The sequence below is a fragment of the Garra rufa genome, chromosome 6 (genome assembly GCF_049309525.1).
Source record: "Garra rufa chromosome 6, GarRuf1.0, whole genome shotgun sequence".
In the NCBI taxonomy this organism is placed as follows: Eukaryota; Metazoa; Chordata; class Actinopteri; order Cypriniformes; family Cyprinidae; genus Garra; species Garra rufa.
The window spans coordinates 26,816,520-26,838,964 of record NC_133366.1 but is presented as its reverse complement, the minus strand read 5'-3'; the positions used below and the strand labels follow the sequence as shown (position 1 = coordinate 26,838,964).

The 22,445-nt window shown below is 36.2% G+C and overlaps 1 protein-coding gene across 1 annotated transcript; it reads left to right on the top strand.

Moving 5' to 3' along the window:
* The first annotated feature begins 3,106 nt into the window (after window positions 1-3,106).
* metap1d (methionyl aminopeptidase type 1D (mitochondrial)) lies at window positions 3,107-22,445 on the top strand. The gene is made up of 10 exons (XM_073843063.1): window positions 3,107-3,146; window positions 10,801-10,967; window positions 11,058-11,207; window positions 11,320-11,468; window positions 13,577-13,619; window positions 15,994-16,157; window positions 17,598-17,695; window positions 20,324-20,371; window positions 20,844-20,922; window positions 22,271-22,445. The coding sequence occupies exons 1-10, from the start codon at window positions 3,107-3,109 to the stop codon at window positions 22,347-22,349; spliced, it is 1,017 nt and encodes a 338-aa protein (XP_073699164.1). The 3' UTR covers window positions 22,350-22,445.

Sequence of the window (22,445 nt, the reverse complement as noted above, 5' to 3'; positions counted from 1 at the left end):
TGAAGAGTGCTTTACAGTGAACTACATGCTATGAGAAGAAGAGGAATTATTATGCTACTTTTCACTGTGCAATCATACAACACTAGATAATATGCCTGCAATTCAACACTTTTCAGTAATTATGAAATACATTTTACAGGAATAGGAAATAGACTTATAATCTATGTTGTTTTTTTTGCATCCAATTGTGTGTTTTAATATAGGCTAATATATAACATATATTGCTCTGTATCAAGATTGATATTGCCATATATTTTACCTAACAAGCTATACGAGTAATTCCATGAAATTGTGCCTTTTCCACTTGGAAAAAGTGGGAAAAAAACTTTTTTTTTTTTAAATTTCTATATTTGTCATTAAGATGACTGAGAACATCCTAATATTGGACGGTGACCACGTCAATTACAGTCAAGCCCCTTAATTATTCATACCCCTGGCAAATTCTGACTTAAAGTTACTTTTATTCAACCAGCAAGTTTTTTTTTTTTTTTTTGACTGGAAATAACACAGGCTTCTCCCAAAAGCTAATAAGACGATGTACAAGAGGCATCATTGTGGAAAAAAATATTTCTCAGCTTTTATTTACATTTAAACAAAAAAGTGGCAAAATTATTCATACCACAGATCTTAAAATATAGTGATCTGGTTCAATTAAGAAACGTGGTCTTTCTGTGATCATCTGAAGCCAGACCAAGATCTTGATTGAACATTGCAAGAGCAAGGCTTTGCAGTCACTTTACTGCTTTTGTTTGTAATTTAATTTACATGGATGCATTATTGACAATGAGTTGTGAAAAAAAATAAGTTTTATTAAGACTGATTATCTTATCCCGTCATTAACAACAACAATAGTATCAATACCAATACTAACTAAAAGTGTAACTGATGCTCATATGCCAACCACACTGGACAATACAGGCATTAACTCAATAATACACCCAAAATGTTTGAATTTTACACAGACGATCTTTAGAAAACAGGGTGACACCTTATGTATGTCATTCCTGTTACCCACATGTCAAAACCTGTTATTCTGAAAAGTAATAGGTCTGGCAGTAACAGGTTTGACAATTTCAGACTAATTTACTAATTGCTAGCTAATAGTCAAGTTCACAAAAGCACATTGTACACTTTAAAATGGTACTTGTAGATATTGATTATATTAAATGTATTAAATAATTGTTTACTTCCCCCTCTATCAAGCCTCATAAAAAGCCTCCTAGAAGTGATGCCACTTGAATGTACCATTATTTTTGAATGTACCAAGTTTTTTTTTTTTTTTTTTTGGTTTGTTTGTTTTTTGGATGAGGGTAGCAGTGCTGACATGAAATCAGGGCACACCAATAAAATGATTTATATTTTATAGAAAAAAATGTGCCAAAATCATTGCTTAACAATAATACTGTATTTAGAACAATATGCAAATATGACTTTTGTATCATTTTGCAAATTAAAAGACCTGCTGAAAAAGAAAAATCATTGTGAGGGACAGGCCAAAATCTTACCTAAATCTTACCAAAATCTTATGCTATTTAAATCATTTAAAATATTATTTAATTCACTTTAATGTAATATTGATGAAAGAATTCATATTGTTCTTTTTAAATCACAAATGTATTAGTTAATTCTGTGTTAGATTTTTTTTTTAGGGACGCAACAGGCACCGATTTTGTGGAATGAATGACCCCTACTGTATATAATTTTCACTTACGAAGATTCTCTGGGTATTTGAAGATGTAAGTGTATAACATATAATGTCCCCATAGTAAAATAAGTATATGTACATATGCTAATAATTATTTCTATTGGGTATTATATGTAGCAACCATATATGTCAACAATATATATTTTATTTATACCTGCAATGTCATTAAAACAACATACATACATACAAAAATCTGTATGTTTATACATGTTTTTGTAATACATTTCTTACATTTTTTTATATTTACATATTAACAGGTTTTAAGATGGATACATGTCCGTGACATATATGATCAAAAATTTAATACACATACATAAACATACAGTATTTACAATTTCTAATAGCTGTCATAGGCCTGTGTGTTTTACTTCATATATATTTCATATATGGAAACATAAGATACTCTATGTACATATTACATGTGTGTAATCTTACTAATTTAAAGTTCAAAAACAGAGTGAGCGATTCAGAATGATAATCCTTAACATACACAGCTGGGAAAGTACCATTCAACCATGATATTATGCAATCACAAATGTCCTTCTGTCTTCTGAATTTCAAAAATGACCATTAATGTTTGGGCTCAGTCTTTGCAGAAGTGCTGGTCTGAGGTCTAGGGGGTCTTTGCCACCAGCAGGTGCAAAGCTGCCTTGATCTCACACCCCTCATTTATGTTCCCTGGCCTTAGAGAATCACTTCCCCTTTTGTCTTGACTCTTTTCACTCATCCTATACACAATGTACAAGCCCTCCAGATAAAATTGAGGGTCATTATGTATGGAAATAAGGCACAAATCCCTGCTTAACAAGTTAATACAAAGTGTTTTTTATAAGGATGCTCAGTACTATTGAAATGTGTGTAGGCTACTGGAACATTATATGCAGCTTAAAAACGGAATATATTTCATATTTCACCTAAATATAGAGACTTTCCCCTGTTGTTGTTGAGGAAATGTGATTAGACAGAAGGCATAATTCAGTGCTGATTCTTCTTTGAAACAAACAAACAAACAAATACGTAAGTAAATAAATCAAAATCAGTGTTTTTTGAACACATTTATAGGCCGTATATATGAAATGTAACATTAGGCTAACAGGCTAAATAGTAAGAACGACAAGACCATAGGATAAGACACTTTAGGCGTTTGTTAAATAGGTATAATATAAAATAATAAGCTAAAAAAAGTAAATACTGGAATATGAGTGACGTCAATTTCGGCCAATTTTATAGCATTTACGAGGGAAATTAACATTTTTGCCAAGCCCACGCTAGACTTTTACATTCAAGTCCATTTTGGATCAATAAATATGCTACGTTTATAATAAATCCCTTCATTTTGAACTCTAGTGTAAAACACGCTCTACTGTTTGGAAGAGCACGTGACTCTCCTCTGTGGAAAACATGGCTGCGCCCTGTGCCGCTCAATGCTTTTACAGAACAGGTATGTTTACAGTTTACTTTAGAAAAAGTTAAGACCTATTTATCTCATTTGTAGAGCATAAATACTCAGATTCAGACTGTGGTAAATCAGTGATCCAAACGAGACTGTATTAGCTCATATCTAGTTATTAACAATCGCTTAACTGCTGTTTAGGCGGAATGTATATCTATTAATATAAAATCCAAACCTTCCAGGCGAATAAGCGCTGTTTTACAAGTCGTGGTATTACTTGGTGACTCTGTCGCTATGCAGTAATGTAGGCAGAGAGAGCCAAATTCAGAAAGAGTCACTTTCAACGACCAACCCTTTTCACACATGCAATGAAACACTTAATAGAAAGTTACAAGAGCATTAGTCGGCATGAACACGCCTCTTTACATGTCCACTGACACTGATATTCAGCTATTTTAACCTGTAATCATATTTCGCAGTATTACTGTTTTTATTTATGCTCAAGTAAAGGCAGTCTTTGTGAGCAGAATAGACTTCTTTCACTAACTAACTAAAAGTACATCTACTTCCAGTTCCAAACCGGTAGTATATGGTATGTGTCATATAGGGCAATTCAGACTTTCAATAACATAAATTATAATCAGTACCTTCAATTCTGATCATTTGTGCTGTGTCCCAATTCGGATACTTTTTATGTACTACATTTTGAAGTTTTTTTTGTTTTTGTTTTTTTACAAGACTACATGACCAAATCTGCGGCAAGGCTGGACTCATGGCACTGTCTTGGGGCGCTTTATTGTTTGTTGGTTTGGCAGAGTTTTTGTGGGTCCAGTAGAAGTAAACAGAAAAAGAATACAACCCTCCCCATCTGCTCAACCATTTTTTTCTTTTACATTTAAGAATTATACCCAAAAGTCTCCTGACAAAGAATCAGTCCTAATTCAGTAACATAGCTAAATAAATAAAAACAGGCAAATATATTTACTTTATATTTCTGTTAATGAGAATAGGTCATTCCAGGATGCAAGATCCTCCAACATGTTCTCTATGCCAAAACCCTTTATCCCTGAAGCATGTTTTATTAGAATGTGCTGTTTTTAACCTTGTGAGAACTTTTTATTCAGTTAACTCTTTTGAGGAGATTTTTAATCTCTAAGAGTTAAGCCAAATAAGGTTTTTATTGAAACTATATTAGATAAAATTTAGCCATCACTTCTTATCGCCATGAAAAGACACAAACATGTACACTACCAGTCAAAAGTTTTTGAACAGTAAGATTTTTAAGATGTTTTAATGTTTAAAGAAGTCTCTTGTGCTTACCAAGCCTGTATTTATTTGATTCTAACTTTGAAACATTTTTACTATTTAAAATAACTTAAATATATTTAAAAGTTTTGAAATGTAATTTATTCCTGTGATTTTAAAGCTGAATTTTCAGCATGATTACTCCAGTCACATAATCCTTCAGAAATCATGCTAATATTCTGACATTTACATTTAAAAAAAAATTGAATGGTATAGTGTATAATGTTACAAAAGCGTTTTATTTCATATAAATGCTGATCTTTGGATCTTTCTGTTCATCAAAGAATTCTGAAAAACTACTCAACTGTTTTAAATATTGATAATAGAAATAATAAATGTTTCTTGAACAGCAAATCAGCATATTAGAATGATTTCTGAAGGATCGCGTGACACTGAAGACTGGAGTAATGATGCTGAAAATGTATCTTTGATCACAGAAATAAATTACATTTAAAAATATATTCAAATAGAAAGCAGTTATTTTAAATAGTAAAACTATTTCACAATATCACTGCTTTTGGTGTATTTTGAATAAAATAAATGCAGGCTTGGTGAGCAGAAGAGAATTCTTTAAAAAACATTACAAATCTTACTGTTCAAAAACGTTTGATTGGTAGTTAGTGTATATTAATGATATTAACACACATTTTCTTTTAAGATTATTTTCAAGAAACATTTTAGAATACACAAGACCATCCATAATAAACAATACAGCAGATACACAAAAAATGACCCAGTTGACATGACAGTGGTTATTAATGAGCTGAAAATGCTTTAGCTGGTTCACCACTTAATAAACCAATTAGGCAAACGCATAACAAAGTAGGTTTTTTTTATACTGATTTTCTATACAACAACAATAATAAAAAAGAATAGAACTTCTCAGCCTTCTGTCAAATCTAATCTCATATACTGTTTAGGATAAATAATATATGAACTGGGAATGTTGTTTTAGGCGTTACAGAGCAATTAATAATAATAAACTGACATTATGGTTGACACGTGACATTGATATACTGCAGTTCAGAAGTAAGGATTATATATTACAGCTAAAGCACAAGACTACGTCTAAAGTAGACCACACACATACACACAAAGAGAATTCAGTTCAATCCACATCCTTGGCCACATCCTTTGCACTCTACCACCCAAATTGTTGTCACTACACACAGTCGCTACCCCACCCTGGGTTAACCCACTATTGCCTTTATTCTGAACCCCCCCCCAGCCGCCCCCTCACTGGTTCTGAACTACTCCCTTCATCCCTGGTATTTTCATCTTTGTAACTCAAGCCCTCTCCTGTGTAAAGCTGCACTTATTTTGGGCTTTTGACCACTGTGTTTTGGTCACAGTTCTTTTTTAAGGTTTTTTTTTCCTTAAGACAAAACTCTGCAGTCCTTGTTGGCATGAGTTACAATATGGCTCTTGATGTCTGGCGGTGAATCTTGGATTATTTTCATTTGTGGTTCAGATTGGAAATTAAGCATATTATGTGAGCTTCATTCGTTGTATAATTGTATGGACTATTTGTTTACATTGCAGCTGTTCTTTTTTTGAGAGAGGAAAATGGTTTGGCACATGATTCACAAGGTCTGAGAGTCAATGTCATTGACAATATTCATACATTTAGTTGAAATACCCTGCAACAACATCAAACACAGACACCTGAGTCATGCAAGTGTAGTTTAGAATATTATGATGTATTATTTTAGTATAAAAATATTTTACAAATATTTAAATTGAAATATTATTATGTTCCTACACTGCTGTTCAAAAGTGTGTGATCAGTAAGGTTTTTAATGTTTTTTAAAGAAGTTTCTGTTGCTCACCAAGGCTGTGTTCACTTGATCAAAAATACAGAAAAATGTAATGTTGTGAAATATTATTATGATGCAAAATAACGTTTTTCTATTTTAATATACATTTAAATGTAATTTATTTCTGTGATCAAAGCTGAATTTTCAGCATCATTACTCCAGTATTCAGTATCACATGATTCTTCAGAAATGATTCTAATATGCTGTTTCATTATCAGTGTTGGAAACAGTTGTGCTGCTTAATATTTTTTTGTAACCTGAGATACTTTTTTTTCAGGATTTCTTGATGAATGTAAAGTTAAAAAAACAACAGCATTATTTAACATAGAAATCTTTTCTAACAAACTTTTATTCAGCAAGCATGTGATAAATTAATAGCAGATAGCAAACACGTATATTGTTAAACAGATTTATATTTCCAATAAAAGCTATATTTATTCATCAAAGAATCCTGAAAAAAAGTATCACATGTTACAAAAATATTTGGCAGCAGAACTGTTTCCAACATAGATCATTCTAATAATAAATCAGCATATTGGAATGATTTCTGAAGGATCATGTGACACTGAAGACTGGAGTAATCGCTGATGAAAATTCAGCTTTAATAAACTGAATAAAACCATAAAAATGCAAAGACTTAAAGCACACAGTTTAATTAGTCATGCTTTAGAAATAAATGTACAAAATCATGCTCTATCTTGCTCCAAGCAAGTGACTTGAACACACTTGACTTCATAATTGCGACTTCCTAACTTGTAAATGCTGGTGTATTCAAATCCTCCCGGGAAGTTTGTATTTATGAGTTGGGATGTCGTAATTACGATGTCAAGCATGTTAAATTATTTGGTTGGTGCAAGTAATCATTTCACCATAAGAGGGATCATACAAAATGCATGCTTTTTTATTTAGTACTGACCTGAATAAGATATTTCACATAGATGATTTTTACATATAGTCCACAAGAGAAAATAATGGTTGAATTTATAAAAACGACCCCTTTCAAAAGTTTACATACACTTAATTCTTAATACTGAATGATCCACAGCTGTTTTTTTTTTATTTTGTGATAGTTGTTCATAAGTCCCTTGTTTGTCCTGAACACTGGCCGTTGCTCTTCTGAAAAATCCTTCAGGTCATACAAATTATTTGGTTTTTCAACATTTTTGTGTGTTTGAACCCTTTCCAACAATGACTGTAGAATTTTGAGATCCATCTTTTCACACTGAGGACAACCTTGGGACTCATATACAACTGTTACAGAAGGTTCAAACACTCACTGATGCTTTAGAAGGACAAACGATGCATCAACAGCCAGGGGTGTAAACTTTTGAACAGAATGAAGATGACGTGAACATTTTTCTTGTTTTGCCTGAATATCATATTTTTTCATTTAGTACTGCCCTTCATAAGCTACAGAAGATAGTTACATGTTTCCCAGAAGACAAAATAAGTTACATTTACCCTGATCTTCAAATTCATAAAGTTTTCACCCCCTGGCTCTTAATGCATTGTTTCCCCTTTTGGAGCATCAGTTGCAATAGTTGCATTTGAGTCCCTCAGTGTGTCCTCAGTGTGAAAAGATGGATCTTATAACAAATATAATACATAAACATGCAATATAACCTCAGAATTTGTGGGACCTGGAGGATTTTTCTAAAAAAAAAAAACGGTGGGCAGTTTAATTGTTCAGGACAAATGCTTATTCATTCAATCATTCAGGTAACAACACAGTATTAAGAATCAAGTGTATGTAAACTTTGAATGGGGTTATTTTTATAAATTCAACTGCTATTTTCTCTTGTGGACTATATCTAAATCTCTTTTATGGCAAATATCTTATTCAGGTCAGTCCTAAATAAAAAATAACATGCATTTTGTATGATCCCTCTTGCTTTGGTAAAATAATTAACATTTTGCAGGTTCTGCAAGGTGTATGTAAACTTTTGACTTCAACTGTATATGTTATATACAGTACGAATATGTGTATTATGAATTACATTCAGGTATACTACATTTGCCATGTTTTCAATGTCATGTGATCTATGGCATCAGTTGCTTCATGGGATTGTAAAGCATCCTGTTGCCTTCTGTAGTGGGGAAGTGGGCATATTTTGACGCAGAATATACACTCAATATCGTTTGGTGTCAAACTTCGGACAGTTCTGAGAAATCTACTTTGTAATGCATCACTTTGTAGTGTTAAAACCTGGCCTGCAGGTGCGACCGCCTCCAAGACCACCACACGCTCCAACCGGAAACCATGGATGACTGCGGAAGTGCATTCCCTCTTAAAGCTGAGAAACTCCGCCTTCAGATCAGGGGACAGGGCGGCCTTAAAGACAACAAGGGCCAAACTGTCTCAAGCCATCAGAGAGGCAAAGCGCACACACGCCCAGAGAATCCACGGTCACTTCCAGAACAGCAGAGACTCCAGGCGCATGTGGCAGGGCATCCAGGCGATCACCAACTACAGCACAGCATCACCTGCCTGTGACAATCACGCCTCCCTTCCAGATGTGCTGAATGACTTCTGCGCTCAGTTCGAGGCACAGAATAACACGACAGCGAGGAAGTCCAACCCTCCTCTTGACGACTAGGTGTTCTGTCTTACCACAGCTAACGTAAGGAAAACTCTATGCAGAGTTAACCCACGGAAGTCTGCTGGACCAGACAACATTCCTGGAAGAGTGCTCAGGGAGTGTGCAGAGCAGCTGGCAGATGTCTTCACTGACATCTTCAACATCTCGCTGAGAAGCTCTATCATCCCGACGTGCCTTAAGACAACGACCATTGTCCCCGTGCCAAAGAAGTCTGCGGTTTCCTGCCTCAATGACTACCGTCCCATCGCACTCACACCAATCGTGATGAAATGCTTTGAGAGGCTCGTCATGAGGCACATCAAGTCAAGGCTGCCACCCTCACTGGGCCCTTTACAGTTTGCGTATCGTCCTAATCGTTCCACGGACGACGCCATCACCACGACACTCCATCTTGCCCTCACACACCTGGACTGTAAGGACACATATGTGAGAATGTTGTAGACTTTAGTTCAGCATTCAACACTATCATCCCTCAGCAGCTGATTGAGAAGCTGAGCCTACTGGGCCTGAACACTCTCTCTGCAACTGGATCCTGGATTTCCTGACTGGGAGACCCCAGTCTGTCCGGATCGGGAACAGCATGCCCAGCACCACCATACTGAACACTGGAGCTCCACAGGGCTGTGTGCTCAGTCCACTGCTGTTCACTTTGCTGACTCATGTCTGTGTAGCGATGCACAGTTCCAACCACATCATCAAGTTCGCTGATGACACGACCGTGGTGGGTCTTATCAGCAAGAGCGATAAGTCAGCATACAGAGAGGAGGTACAACAGCTAACAGTATGGTGTAAGACCAACAACCTGTCTCTGAACATCGACAAGACTAAAGAGATGGTTGTTGACTTCAGGAGAGCAAAGAGCGACCATTCTCCGCTGTCCATTGACGGGTCCCCTGTGGAGATCGTCAAGAGCACCAAGTTCCTTGGTGTTCATCTTGCGGAGAACTTCAACTGGTCACTCAACACCAGCTCCATCACCAGGAAAGCCCAGCAGCACCTCTACTTCCTAAGAAGTCTGAGGAAAGCTCATCTCCCCCCCTCTATCCTGACTGTGTTCTACAGAGGGACCATTGAGAGCATCCTGAGCAGCTGCATCACTGTCTGGTTTGGGAACTGCACCGTGTCCGATCGCAAGACCCTCCTGCGCATAGTGGGGACAGCTGAGAAAATCATCGGAGTCTCTCTCCCCTCTATCAAGGACATTTACACTGTACGCTGCATCCGCAAAGCTAACAGCATTGTGGAAGACCCCACACACGCCTCACACTTGCTCTTCTCTCTCCTCCCATCTGGAAAGAGGTACCGGAGCATTCGGGCCCTCACAACCAGACTGTTGAACAGTTTCTTTCTGCAAGCAATCAGGCTCCTTAACACCCAGGATTGAAACTGTTACCAAATCTCTCACACACAAACACACATACATACACTCACCCCTGAGGACTGTACTGGACTAAAAGAATCTGGAAAGATCACCCCACACTCTCACTCTGCAAGATTACAAATTACAAGATTACAAGTCACTTACTACACTTACACTTACTACCGCCTCAACTACCTCAACCGCTGCTACTTTGTACTTTTTGCACACTATTTTTTTTATATTTTATATTGGATATTTTTTTACCACTGACAATACTCTACCTTTTTTTTTTCCCTTCGGCGCTAATTGTACTGTTTTTGTCTTGTGTAATCTGTATTTATTATTTATTATTATTATTATTCTTGCACTGTTTGTCTTGATCTGTTTGCACATTACTGCACACTGTGGACTTTTATGTGGCTAGGACAAATCCCTGTCCTAGCTCTGTGTTGTTCTGTGTCTTTGACTCTTGTTGTATGTTTCTATAGCACCAGGTCCTGAGAAACGTTATTTCATTTCACTATGTACTGCGTCAGCTATATGTGATTGAAATGACAATAAAAGCTTCTTGAATATCTTGAATCATCTCATCATTTGTTCATCTCTTTGGCTGTGTATAGGTGGTTCAAAGCTTTTCCAGAGAGTAGCACAGCTGCCCAGCTGCCACAGAGGCTCATATGCTGCCCACCAATGCCCACCTTACCGATGTTTCTTCTGGAAGAAATCAAACAGTTCCCACAGTGTGGTCCGGCCTGCTTTAGTGCGCCCCTCATATGCTGTACCAAAGGTAATTACAGACTCAAGTGACATGAACAATTTAATGTTGATTCAATTGGAAAAATAATTGATTTTTCAGCTCTATGTTCCCTTCCCTTAGCACATCCAGAAACCAGATTATGTGTCATCCAGCAAAGTACCTGAGTGGCCAGATTACATAGAGATCAAAGATGAAGAGCAGATCGAGGGATTGAGACGAGCATGTCAACTAGCCAGACACGTACTGCTACTAGCAGGAAGGAGTTTGAGGGTATACTCTACATTTACCTGAAATTTGAGAATGTAACGTTGAATAAGCTTGATGTGACACATCCTTGAATTGTTTTTTTGCAGACGCTGTCAATATATTGTTTGTTTTCTAGGTTGGTATGACGACCGATGAAATAGACTTTATAGTCCATCAGGAAGCCATTCGTCACAATGCCTACCCCTCTCCTTTACATTATGGGGGCTTTCCGAAGTCAGTCTGTACGTCAGTTAACAATGTAGTATGCCATGGCATTCCAGACAGGTAACTCAATGCTATCAAACGTAAGTGCTTTGTTGTGACTGCATGGTTTGTTTGTTAGTATATGTGTCAATGGCATGGAACAGTCCTGCTACTGAAGGGCCAATATCCTGCAGAGATTAGCTACAGTACAACCAGCACCAACACACCTGCCTAGATGTTTCTAGCATATTACTGGTAGATACCAGCCTCTGTGGTTCTACCATTGGAGAAAGTGTAAGTGTGACAATCAATCACCATTTGCAAATTTCATAGAAATGATTAGAAGTGAACCCTAACTGTAGCAAAATTGTCTGTGATTACTTAAATAAAACAGAATTTTTTGCTTAGTCCTTTTTTTCTAAGTAAATGATGAGTGCTGCCATTATGAATTTTAACTTCAGCTGATGCTTGATGCTCTTCTGTTTCAGTCTCCATAGGAAACCATTTAAATTGCGTCCATCTGTTTTTAATGTAGCTAACGTTGGGAGCTTCATGTCATCTAGACAGTAGTAGTGAGGCACTGACAAGTGATGTTCATTGCAACATTGCAAAGTGATGGTGCTATGGAGCCATGTGCTTTTAAAAACAGTTTAATAGGTTTAACATTAGATTATCAGTTCAGAATATACACTAATTTGACTAGAAACACTAGAGACCAAAACTGCAAAGCAGGAAAAACGTTTAGGAAAAACGTCTATACTTCAAATGTTGCCCACTCTAACACATTTAAGGGATTTGTTCACCCAAAAATTAAAATTCTGTCATTAATTATTCACCCTCGTGTCATTCCAAACCTGTATGCATTGTGGTACTGTCGTGGATGCGTGTCTAATACTGACACAGAAGAGATGAAATTAGAAGTGGTGGTTGTGTTGCTGTCTATGCAGAGTCAGAAATCTCTCAGATTTCATACAAAAATCTTAATTTGTGTTCCAAAGATAAATGAAGGTCTTACAGGTTTGGAACAGCATTAGGGTGAGTAATTAATGACACAATTTTCATTTTTGGGTGAAATATTAATGGCTAACAGTTTAAAGATTAGTGGACAGGTTGTTGGTTCATTTGTTGATAAGCTGTTTTCTCAAAAATACATTTTGTTCAGCGTACTGAAGCTCCTTCTCCATTGACATCCATTCTCCCTAGTGTACCTCAGTGTTACGCATTTTTCTGTTAAGGGTTTATTTAATGCGACCTCTGTTTCTAGCACTCCTAAAGTCCTTGATTACTTGGTAAAGGTGTGTTTAATTAGGGTTGGAGCTAAACATTTGAGGATATGTGCCCTTTATGAATAGAACTGGACACTGTAATGTCCACTTTGTATTCATGTTGGTTTCATTATTTAAAAACCTTTAAACCATTTGTAAGAAAAGTCTAAATTCATTGACTCAAAATGTCAGGTGGTGTAACATATTTAGCTTGAATAAATTAGTTATTGTAAAAAATAAATACATTTTCTTTTAATAAAAACACAATAGAGAGTCACAACATGAGTGTTTTTCTGCATGTTAGTTGCATCCCATGACAAATATTTTTCAAATATTAGTAAGCTGTGAAGCTGTTTTGTTAAAATCTGTTTTTCTAAGAAAATGCCAACTGATTTTTGTAACACTTTACTAAGGTTCATTAGTTAACGTTAACTGCATTAGTTAAGATGAACTACAGCATTTATTAATCTTAATATAAGGTAATATTAATTTTAACATTCATTTCTGCATAATTAAAATTGAGTTGTGTTTGTTAACATTAGTTGATGCACTGTGAACTAACATGAACTAACAATGAACAACTCGTTTTACAAATTAATGTTGATGAAGATTAATAAATACTGTATTAAATGTATTGTTCATTGTTTGTTCATGTTAGTTAATACATTAACTAATGTTAACAAATGACACCTTATTGTAAGGTGTTACCATTTTTTAAAGAATTTTATTCCGCTACTGAGGCTTTTTTCCTATGATATAAGAACCGTCATATTACGCCTGCATTGAGTACATTATACACTTAAAAATATATTGAAATGGAATTAAATTTATTAATCAAAAGTATGTATGAATTGCATTTTGATTTTTGTGTTTATGTATTTTTTAAAAATTTATATGCAGTCATTATTGTGTTTTTTATTCTAGTCGGCCATTGCAGGATGGAGATATCATCAATATAGACGTCACAGTGAGTCCACTGTTTAAATTCTAACCCAATTGCTGTTAGATTCCATATCATTAAAGTTATTGTTTACACATCTCAGTATCTGTAAACAGTGGATGCTACAGTGAGATCAAAATTTGAGAATAGTCTATAAATACTAAATAAGTAAATTCTTTTCCTCAAATATTGTTCATTTTCATCAATATTGCTCAAAATTTAGCTATAGGTAGGTATGCCACTGTTCTACTAGCATATTTGATAAAATATCCAAGGCATTTAAGAAAAAAAAAACTTGCATTTATAGAAAACTGTAATCCAAACTCAACAACCCGTAGTCATAAACAGTTACAGTAAAGAACAATTTTGGAGGGTTGCAGCTGTCAGAAATGAGTAGGAAGTGTAGAGGCCCTTGCTTTGAATGACTTTAGCACATCTGCGGCCAGAGGACATTGAAGTTTCTCACACTTGCTCTGTGATCTTGGTCCACTCTTCTTCCAGTCTCTTTTACAGTTTGGTGACTGTAGTGGGTTTCTTAGCCCTAATTTTGTCACCAAGGATTTTCCAGAGATTTTTAGTCGGGTTTAGATCTCTGGCCCAGCCATTTGATCATTTCAGTGTTCTTAGCATCAAGTAACTGCTTTACCCGTTTTGCACGGGTAAACATTGTCTTGCATGAAAATTGCAGGCTGATTGGGAGATGCTCGCAGGAAAGGAACTGCAAAAACATTTGCATCCCCCTGTCATGTAGCTGTTAAGAGGCCTACTCCTACTCCTACTGCAGAAAACATCCCCCAAACCATGACACTTCCTCCTTCATCTTTCACTGATTTCTTTACGCACTTGGGCTTAAGTCTTTCTCAGTTTGATGCCGAACTAAATGTTTCCATCAGACCCAAATAAATAAATTAAACTTGCTCTCATCACTAAAGTGAACTTTAGACCAGTTCACCCTGTCTCCACACAGCGAAGCTGAGTCTAGCCTTTTGATTCTTTCTGCTGATGAGAGGCTTGGTCATTGCAGAGTGCACTTTTAGTCCAACTTCTCTTAAACATGCTGGAACTTTTTATCTTTACCCTATTCAGCACTGACCTGGCAAGCACTTCCAGCTGTAGTGTTGAACCCATTCCCCATTGAGAGCCTCTGTATTTTCCTGTCTTCTCATGCATTTGTCTTATGTGGGCAACCAGTATTTTGGGGGGACTTGAATGAATTAGTGTCTGCAATATTCGAGAAATAACAGATATGGATTGAAAAACTGATCTTGCAGTGGCTAATGGGTCATCCCTTTGGCCTTAATCTGGACAGCCTCCTGTTGCAGGGTTTCAGTCACCTTAGCCTGCCATCTTGCAATCTGATTGAAAATTGGAAGAATGCTGCCAGTTAAATAGAGTTTGTCACATAATTAAAGGGGTCATCGGATGCAAAACTAACTTTTACCTGTTGTTTGAACATTAATGTGTGTTTTCAGTTGGTGTACACAACCACCCTACAATGATAAAAATCCACCCAGTGGTATTTTTTTAATCTTTGAAAGTAATATCCCCTTTTTAAAATCAGGCCATTCTCAGCTTCTTGTCGTTGTGATGAAACACGGTTGATTGACACGAGCGTCTTACCTTAGACCTGCCCTCACCGAGCTGAAACAGTCCGAATACAATTGCCATTGTATCGACTCAGGTGCAGAGGAAGACTCTAATTGAACAATTGTGTTCTGTTTTTGGATGTAATAATGAATGTAGCAGTAGTCATTTACTCCCGACATCTGAGCCACTTAAGAGGCAGAGTTTTTAAAAGGAAAGCGCCGATCCTGATCTACATATGCATCTATGTTCGTGTGAATCATTCGTGATGCAGCTTCACCCACAGCAGAAGTGAGTATAAGGGTTTTTTATGCATCTTTGCAAAAGGCCTTTCTTAATAATGTGCTTGTTGGCAAGTTTCGCCGATAAACGCGGCTAAAGTAAACATTACAGCTAGTAATTCCTCAGCAGAGCGGGGCGGGGCGAGCAGAGCTCATTTGCATTTAAAGGGCCCATGCGAGAAAATGAGCTGATATTTTGCAGAGCTGTTTTTGACAAGGTAAAAGGGTGTTTTTTTTACACTGCTATTGAGAATTTTTAACCAAAGTATATTAGAGACTTTTCATTAAGTTGCTAAAGAATCGTATGAACTTGTGGAAAATGGGCATCCGATGACCCCTTTAAGGAATTTAGCACCAGGTACCAGATTAACACCAAGTAAGAGTTCTTTTTTAAATATCTCATCACAATTAATGTGTGAAATATGATTAAAAAGCTGCCCTTCTACTCCTGTTACAGGACTAAGCAGTGACCTTGAAATTTAGGAAGCAATAGGTTGCTCTCTAATGTTGATCTCCACTGTATATGTATTCTCTAGGTTTATCTAGAAGGTTACCACGGTGACACCTCAGAAACATTTCTGATTGGCTCAGTGAATGAACAGGGGAGGAAGTTAGTAGACGTGGCTCGTCAGTGCAGAGATCAGGCCATCGCCGCCTGTGGACCGGGTCAACCTCTGTGCGTCATTGGCAACACTATCAGGTGTGTGTTCATTCCCACACTCACCCCAGATTGCATCACAGGTTAAATTCCTAACAGCCTCCCGCACTTTCAAGAGTGATGTCTGTGGGAAATGTTCTTTTATTCATTGCATTTTCCAACTTGCTGTTGTTAAAAATAGCACATCTAACCACTCTGTTATCCCTCTTGTGCGCAAAAGTAGAAAAAAAGGCAGCAATCATGCCTCGTCAGTCCTTATTTGATAGTGTAGTGTCTGAAGAAGGACTGCACAGAGTTAATGTATTTCTCAGTGAGCTCAGAGCAAGCAATTACCCAGAGTGCAATGGGGTTTTTCCTGCAATGGGGTGTAAATTACAGGTTAGTTTGTCTTGTTGGATGTGTACATGTGTGCAAGTGTCCGTGTGTGTGTGTGTGTGTGTGTGTGTGTGTGTGTGTGTGTGTGAGGGGGAGAGAGAGAGAGAGCGATGTAAATTACAGGCTTGCTCCTGCTGTCTTTGAGAATCGTAGACTCTGCCAGGGTGGATTCAGCTCCCCACAGAGACACGAAAAGATCCGCAGGAGCCTTTTCACAAAGAGAGGACATACTCAATCACTCATATACAGTACAGAAACATCTTGAACAACATCTTATTGAATTTCCACTTCTAATACAAAGACTTAAATGCGCACAGTATTAATTGTAAGATGCTGAAATGGGTTCAAGGTCAAGACATATTGCTAAAAACTTTATTGACTTTCATGACATATATAAATGGTGTATTTTACTTCTATCTCAAAAATAATACATTTAAGTGATTAAATAAGGTTATTTTGTGCAGTGTAGCAATAGATATTCCTTCTGTGTCTGAAGAAGCAATGCTTTTGTTTCTCTCTCTCTCTTTCTCTTTCTCTCTCCCTGCGTAGGATTCTGAGCTTCTGCAGGGACATACACTGTTATTATATACACACAGAGGGAACAATTACCTCTCCTCAGGAAAAAGCACTTAGACCTCTCTTTCACTCCTTCTCTCCATCTCTCGCTTTTTTTTTTTTATCATGCTGGCACCCTAGCATCCTCTCTCCAGCTCTGTCTTTGCAATTCTTTGTCTCTGTCTTGTATTCTTTCATCTTTTTCTTTTTGTCTGTTATACACCTTTGTCCTCTACCTTCCCCCTCCCGGAATATAAAAAACAACTATTTGAGAACATTTGAAGCGTGCCTTATTCACAGCAAAGAGCTGTCTGAAATGTTATTTACATATAGGCAACATGGTTAAATTTGACATCTCAACGGCAACGCCCTAATTGGGTGTAGGATCATGGGTAAACCAGAATTTTTTTTTATCCAATGAGAAAGTGTTTTGTACTTAATCATTTATCAGACACTTTTATCCAAAAGAGGATAATACACAAGCAATGTATCATACATCAACCAAGATCAACATACATTCAAGTATTTTTTTTGTTTGTTTCTGAATTACAGCAAAATAGCGAATTCTAATGGATTTCATGTGTGTCCATATTTTATCGGTCATGGGATCGGAACGTATTTCCATGGTTATCCAGAGATATGGCATCACGGTGAGAGTTCAAATTATTTTATTTATTAATTCATTTGTTTTACTTAAAGGGATAGTTCACCCAAAATTATTCGCCCTCATGTCATTTCCAAACCTGTAAGACTGGAACATGATTAAAAGTGGTCATGACATTTTATAATTTTATTATGGTCCTTAAGGTTTACTTTTAATGTTAATAAAGTTTTTTGCACAAAACAAAAAAAAAAACAAATGTGGAAATATTATTTTCAACCCTCATTCTAACCCTCAGCTTAAAGTTTACCCAAAAATGAAAATTAGTAATATTTACTCACCCTTCAGGCATCCTAGGAGTATATGACTTTGTTCTTTCAGACAAATCCAATTGGAGTTACATTAAAAATGGTTCTGGCTCTCCCAAGCTTTATAATGGCAATGAGCAGGTGTTTCCTTTCAACAGTCCAAAACAAGTCCAATAAAGTGCATCCATCCATAATAAAAAGTTTCTCACAGGGCTCTGGGGGTGAATACAGGTCTCCTGTAGAGAATCGATGTATTTGTGTAAGAAAAATATGTCGGAGGATTTTGATATAAGCCAAGAGGTGACTGTTTTTTGTAAAGTAAGGAACCTTTGCTTCCTTTGCTCCTGTAAACAAATGTTGGTCTTCACAGGGCTTCACAAGGTTGCCAATGTCCTACGTCATTCACCCGGAACAGCTTCCGTGTATGACCGTAACTAGATTAAAGTAATTATGATGTTCTAAATATGGATATTTTTCTTACAAAAATGCATCGATTCGCTACAGGATACTTTTATTCACCCCCCGTAGCTGTGTGAGACACTTTTTATTATGGATGAATGCACTTTATTGGACTTATTTTGGACTGGTTGAAAGGAAACACCCATTCATTGGCATTATAAAGCTTGGGAGAGCCAGAATTTTTAATATAACTCAGATTGAATTCATCTGAAAGAAGGAAGTCATATACACCTAGAATATGCCTGGAGGGTGAGTAAATAATGGGCTAATTTTTATTTTTGGGTGAAGTAACCCTTTAAAATGAGCTGTTTTATGTGGCAGGTTCTTAAATGCTTGTTAGTAATTGGCCACTGTTATGATTGGCTAACGTCATTGCACAGGAAACTGTATCAACACCCCCTTGCTATTTCATTTGAGTCTTTTGATAACATGATCAAAATAAAACAGACAAAGCATTATTAAATCCTTTACTTACCGTTTGTGATGCAGCTGCAGTTAGATCTAGTACTGCTTCATATTTCAATAAATGTTGTTAACTCTCCATGACACTGTGCCTCATTTACAAAACAAAACGCTCCGGAAATTCCTCTGTCACAGTCTGGGATGCCATTAAAATAAACATACACTTGTTCTTTATGCTGGGATCCTTCTGATATCTGTACAAAGATGCAAACAAGCTGTTTAAACCAAACATGTCAAAGTGAACATTCTTTCACTTTGTCCTGTTAACACAAACTCAAGCACGTGGACTGTGTCTGAAAGTGAACGCACATCTCTATTCAGTGTAGACATGATAATGGCTGTGATTGTAATTTTTATTACCTTTTGATATGACACTTGCATTCAGCGCAAACAAGTGCCAAGCCGTTAAGTGACTAAACGCCAGTGGGTGGGGCCTATGGTGAGAAGATGACTGTTCATTGTTGCGTTGCTCTGGAGGCGGTGTTTATGCAAACAACCGCGTCTGGGTGACGTCAGCCTGGCACCTCAGAACTAAACGATTTTTGGAGCTTGATTAAATGTTATTTTATATAACTGTTATTTTTTGTGTGCAAAAAAAAAAGAAAAAGAATGACTTTATTTAACGGTTTCTTCTCTTGCGTGTCAGCCTCTGTCTTATGGGTTTGGAACGACGTTTGGGTGATTAATGATAGAATTTTAATTTTTTGGTTGAACTATCTCTTTAATATTTAAAATTTGTATCTTTATTATCCATGATTGACTTGAAAGGGATACTTTACACAAAAATTACAGTTCTGTCATTATTTACTGTTGTTGATGATGTTCTAAACCTGTATGACTGAATTTCTTCTGAAAAAAAAAAGTTTTTTTTGTTGTTGTTTTTGTTTGTCCCTACAATGTGCACTCTTAAAAATAAAGGTTCTTTATTGGCGTCAATGGTTCCATGAAGAACCTTGAACATCCATGGAACCTTTCAAAGGCAGAAAAAGGTTCTTTAGTCAAAAAAGGTTGTTTAGATTTTGTTCTTCAAATTGGTTATTTTAAGACTTTTTGTGAACAATAAATGGTTCTTCTGTAGCATCAGTGCAAAACACCATTTTGAAACCTTTATTTTTGAGAGTGTAGTAAGTAATCTAGTCAGTAATCTAGATTCATTGCCCCTGCAATGTAAGTCAAAGATCTATTATAGTTTGGATCTTTTCAGTTTTCAATTTTGGGTGAACCAACCCTTTAATTTATCTATAAGCTTTACTTGTAAAGCTAATTAGTTCATTTATTAAACTCTATTGCAGCCATATGAATACAGTTAATTAATTTGAACAGCTAAGATTTTGTTTACCATTAATTAAGGCCCAAGCACCAATGGTGCAATGATCCTTAAAAATTGTTTTGTTTATATACGTAGATAGTATTTTTTTGGTGGTTCATGCTTGTTTTCTCTTTTACAGCCAATGACAATGACCTACAGATGGAAGAGGGCATGTCCTTCACTATAGGTCTGTGTTTACTCATCATTGTTTTAGATGACCGACAGATTTAATGTTATTAAATGATTAGCTAACTTCCAGAACAAAAATTTGCAGAAAATTGACTCACCCCTTTGTCATCCAAGATTAGTTTTTTTGAGGAAAACATTTGATTTTGAATTTTCTCCATATAGTAGATAAGGCACTTCTTCCTCAGCTGGGATCATTTAGAGCCCTTTGAAGCTGTATAGAAACTGCATTTTGGAAGTTCAATGTCACGGGCACCATAGAAGTCCACTATATGGAGGAAATTCCTTAAGTGTTTTCAAAAAACTGAATTTCTTTCGACTAAAGCAAGAAAGACATGAACATCTTAGATGACAAGGGGGTGAGAAAATTTTCTGTAAATTTTTGTTCTGGAAGTTCACTAATCCTTTAAGAACATCAACGCAAGCATGAGTGTATGTTTTTGAGAAGTTAAACCATCCATCCATTTTTCCAGAGCCCATTCTTATGGAAGGATCCTCAGAATTCAAGATCCTGAGGGACAAGTGGACTGCTGTATCTGTGGATAACAAAAGGTGCATGTTGTGATCAATTTCCCCTCCCACACTTCTCTCACCACCTTTCTAATGAGAGCCCAATGCAGCCATTTAAATGTAGCCTACATTAATCATTCATTACTTCATGCTAGAATAAGTGGCCAATTTCTGTTGAGAATCCTGAAGAACTTTATTTCTATTGGCTGTTGACATTTAGCTCGGAAAGACTGAGTACTCTCAGATTTAGAGAGCTAAGTGCTCTGGGATAAACTTTCCTTTAACTGCATATATTTCACTGGAGGGCACTTCAGTGTTAATTGCAAATGAGCTGATTGCCCTCTTGGCAGGTGAGAGCAGAGTGTTACTACTTGGTCAGTGGTTGATTAAAGCTCTGATTTTTAATGTTGACTGGGGTAATATGCATTATAAGAAAATTGATACATTGCTTATTTTAATTCTACATCTAAGGCAGTTGTTTTTAACCTTGTTGACTACAAGGCTCCCATTGTGATTTACTAAATAAGGATTAAAGATAAAAGCATTTTTTTACCTTTTAACAGTTTTACCTGAAAAAATATTTTAGAGCTTGGCATTATTAGACATTTGTATATTATTATTATTTACATTATTATTATTTTAGATTTTTCCAGGTATATAAATCACACTTTTATATATTTGTGACCCTGGACCACAAAATTAGTCTTAAGTAGCACGAGTATATTTGTAGCAGTAGCCAAAAATACATTGTATAGGTTCAAATTATACATTTTTCTTTTATGCCAAAAATCATTAGGATATTAGGTTAAGATCATGTTCCATGAAGATATTTTGTAAATTTCCTACCGTAAATTTTGCACCCTCAGATTCCAGATTTTTAATTAGATGATGTATAAATAAAAAATATTGACCCTTATGACTGGTTTTGTGGTCCAGGGTCACATTTGAATTGTTTTAACTTATATTAATGCTAGTTTTGTCTTTTTTAAAATTATTTTAAGTCATCTTGTGGGACCCAGAAGTTTGCTGAGTCCTTAAAAATAAAGGTGCTTCACGATGCCATAGAAGAACCTTTTTTGTCTATATGGATCCATAAAAGAATCTTTAACATCTGAAGAACCTTTCCGTTTCACAAAAAGTTCTTTGTAGCATAGAAGGTTCTTTAGATTATAAAAATATAAGAAAGAGATGGTTCTTTAAAGAACCTTTGACTGAATGGTTCTTTGTGGAACCAAAAATGGTTCTTCTATGGGATCGCTGTGAAGAACCTTTTAAAGCACCTTTAATTTTAAGAGTGTAGTGGGCCCTGGAACCCTGGTTGAGAACCACTGATATTAGATGAATGACTGAAACTTAACATGTTTGTGTTTTCTTGTGCGTTAATACTCAGATCGGCCCAATTTGAACACACAGTTGTCATCACCAGCGATGGTGTAGAGATTCTGACTGAACTACCTGATGAAGATTGACTGGACAAGAAAGAACATCTTGAAGTGTGACTTGTGAGATGGATCTGAGTTTTTAGAATAATAGAATCTGTTATTCAATAAATGGTTTTTAACATA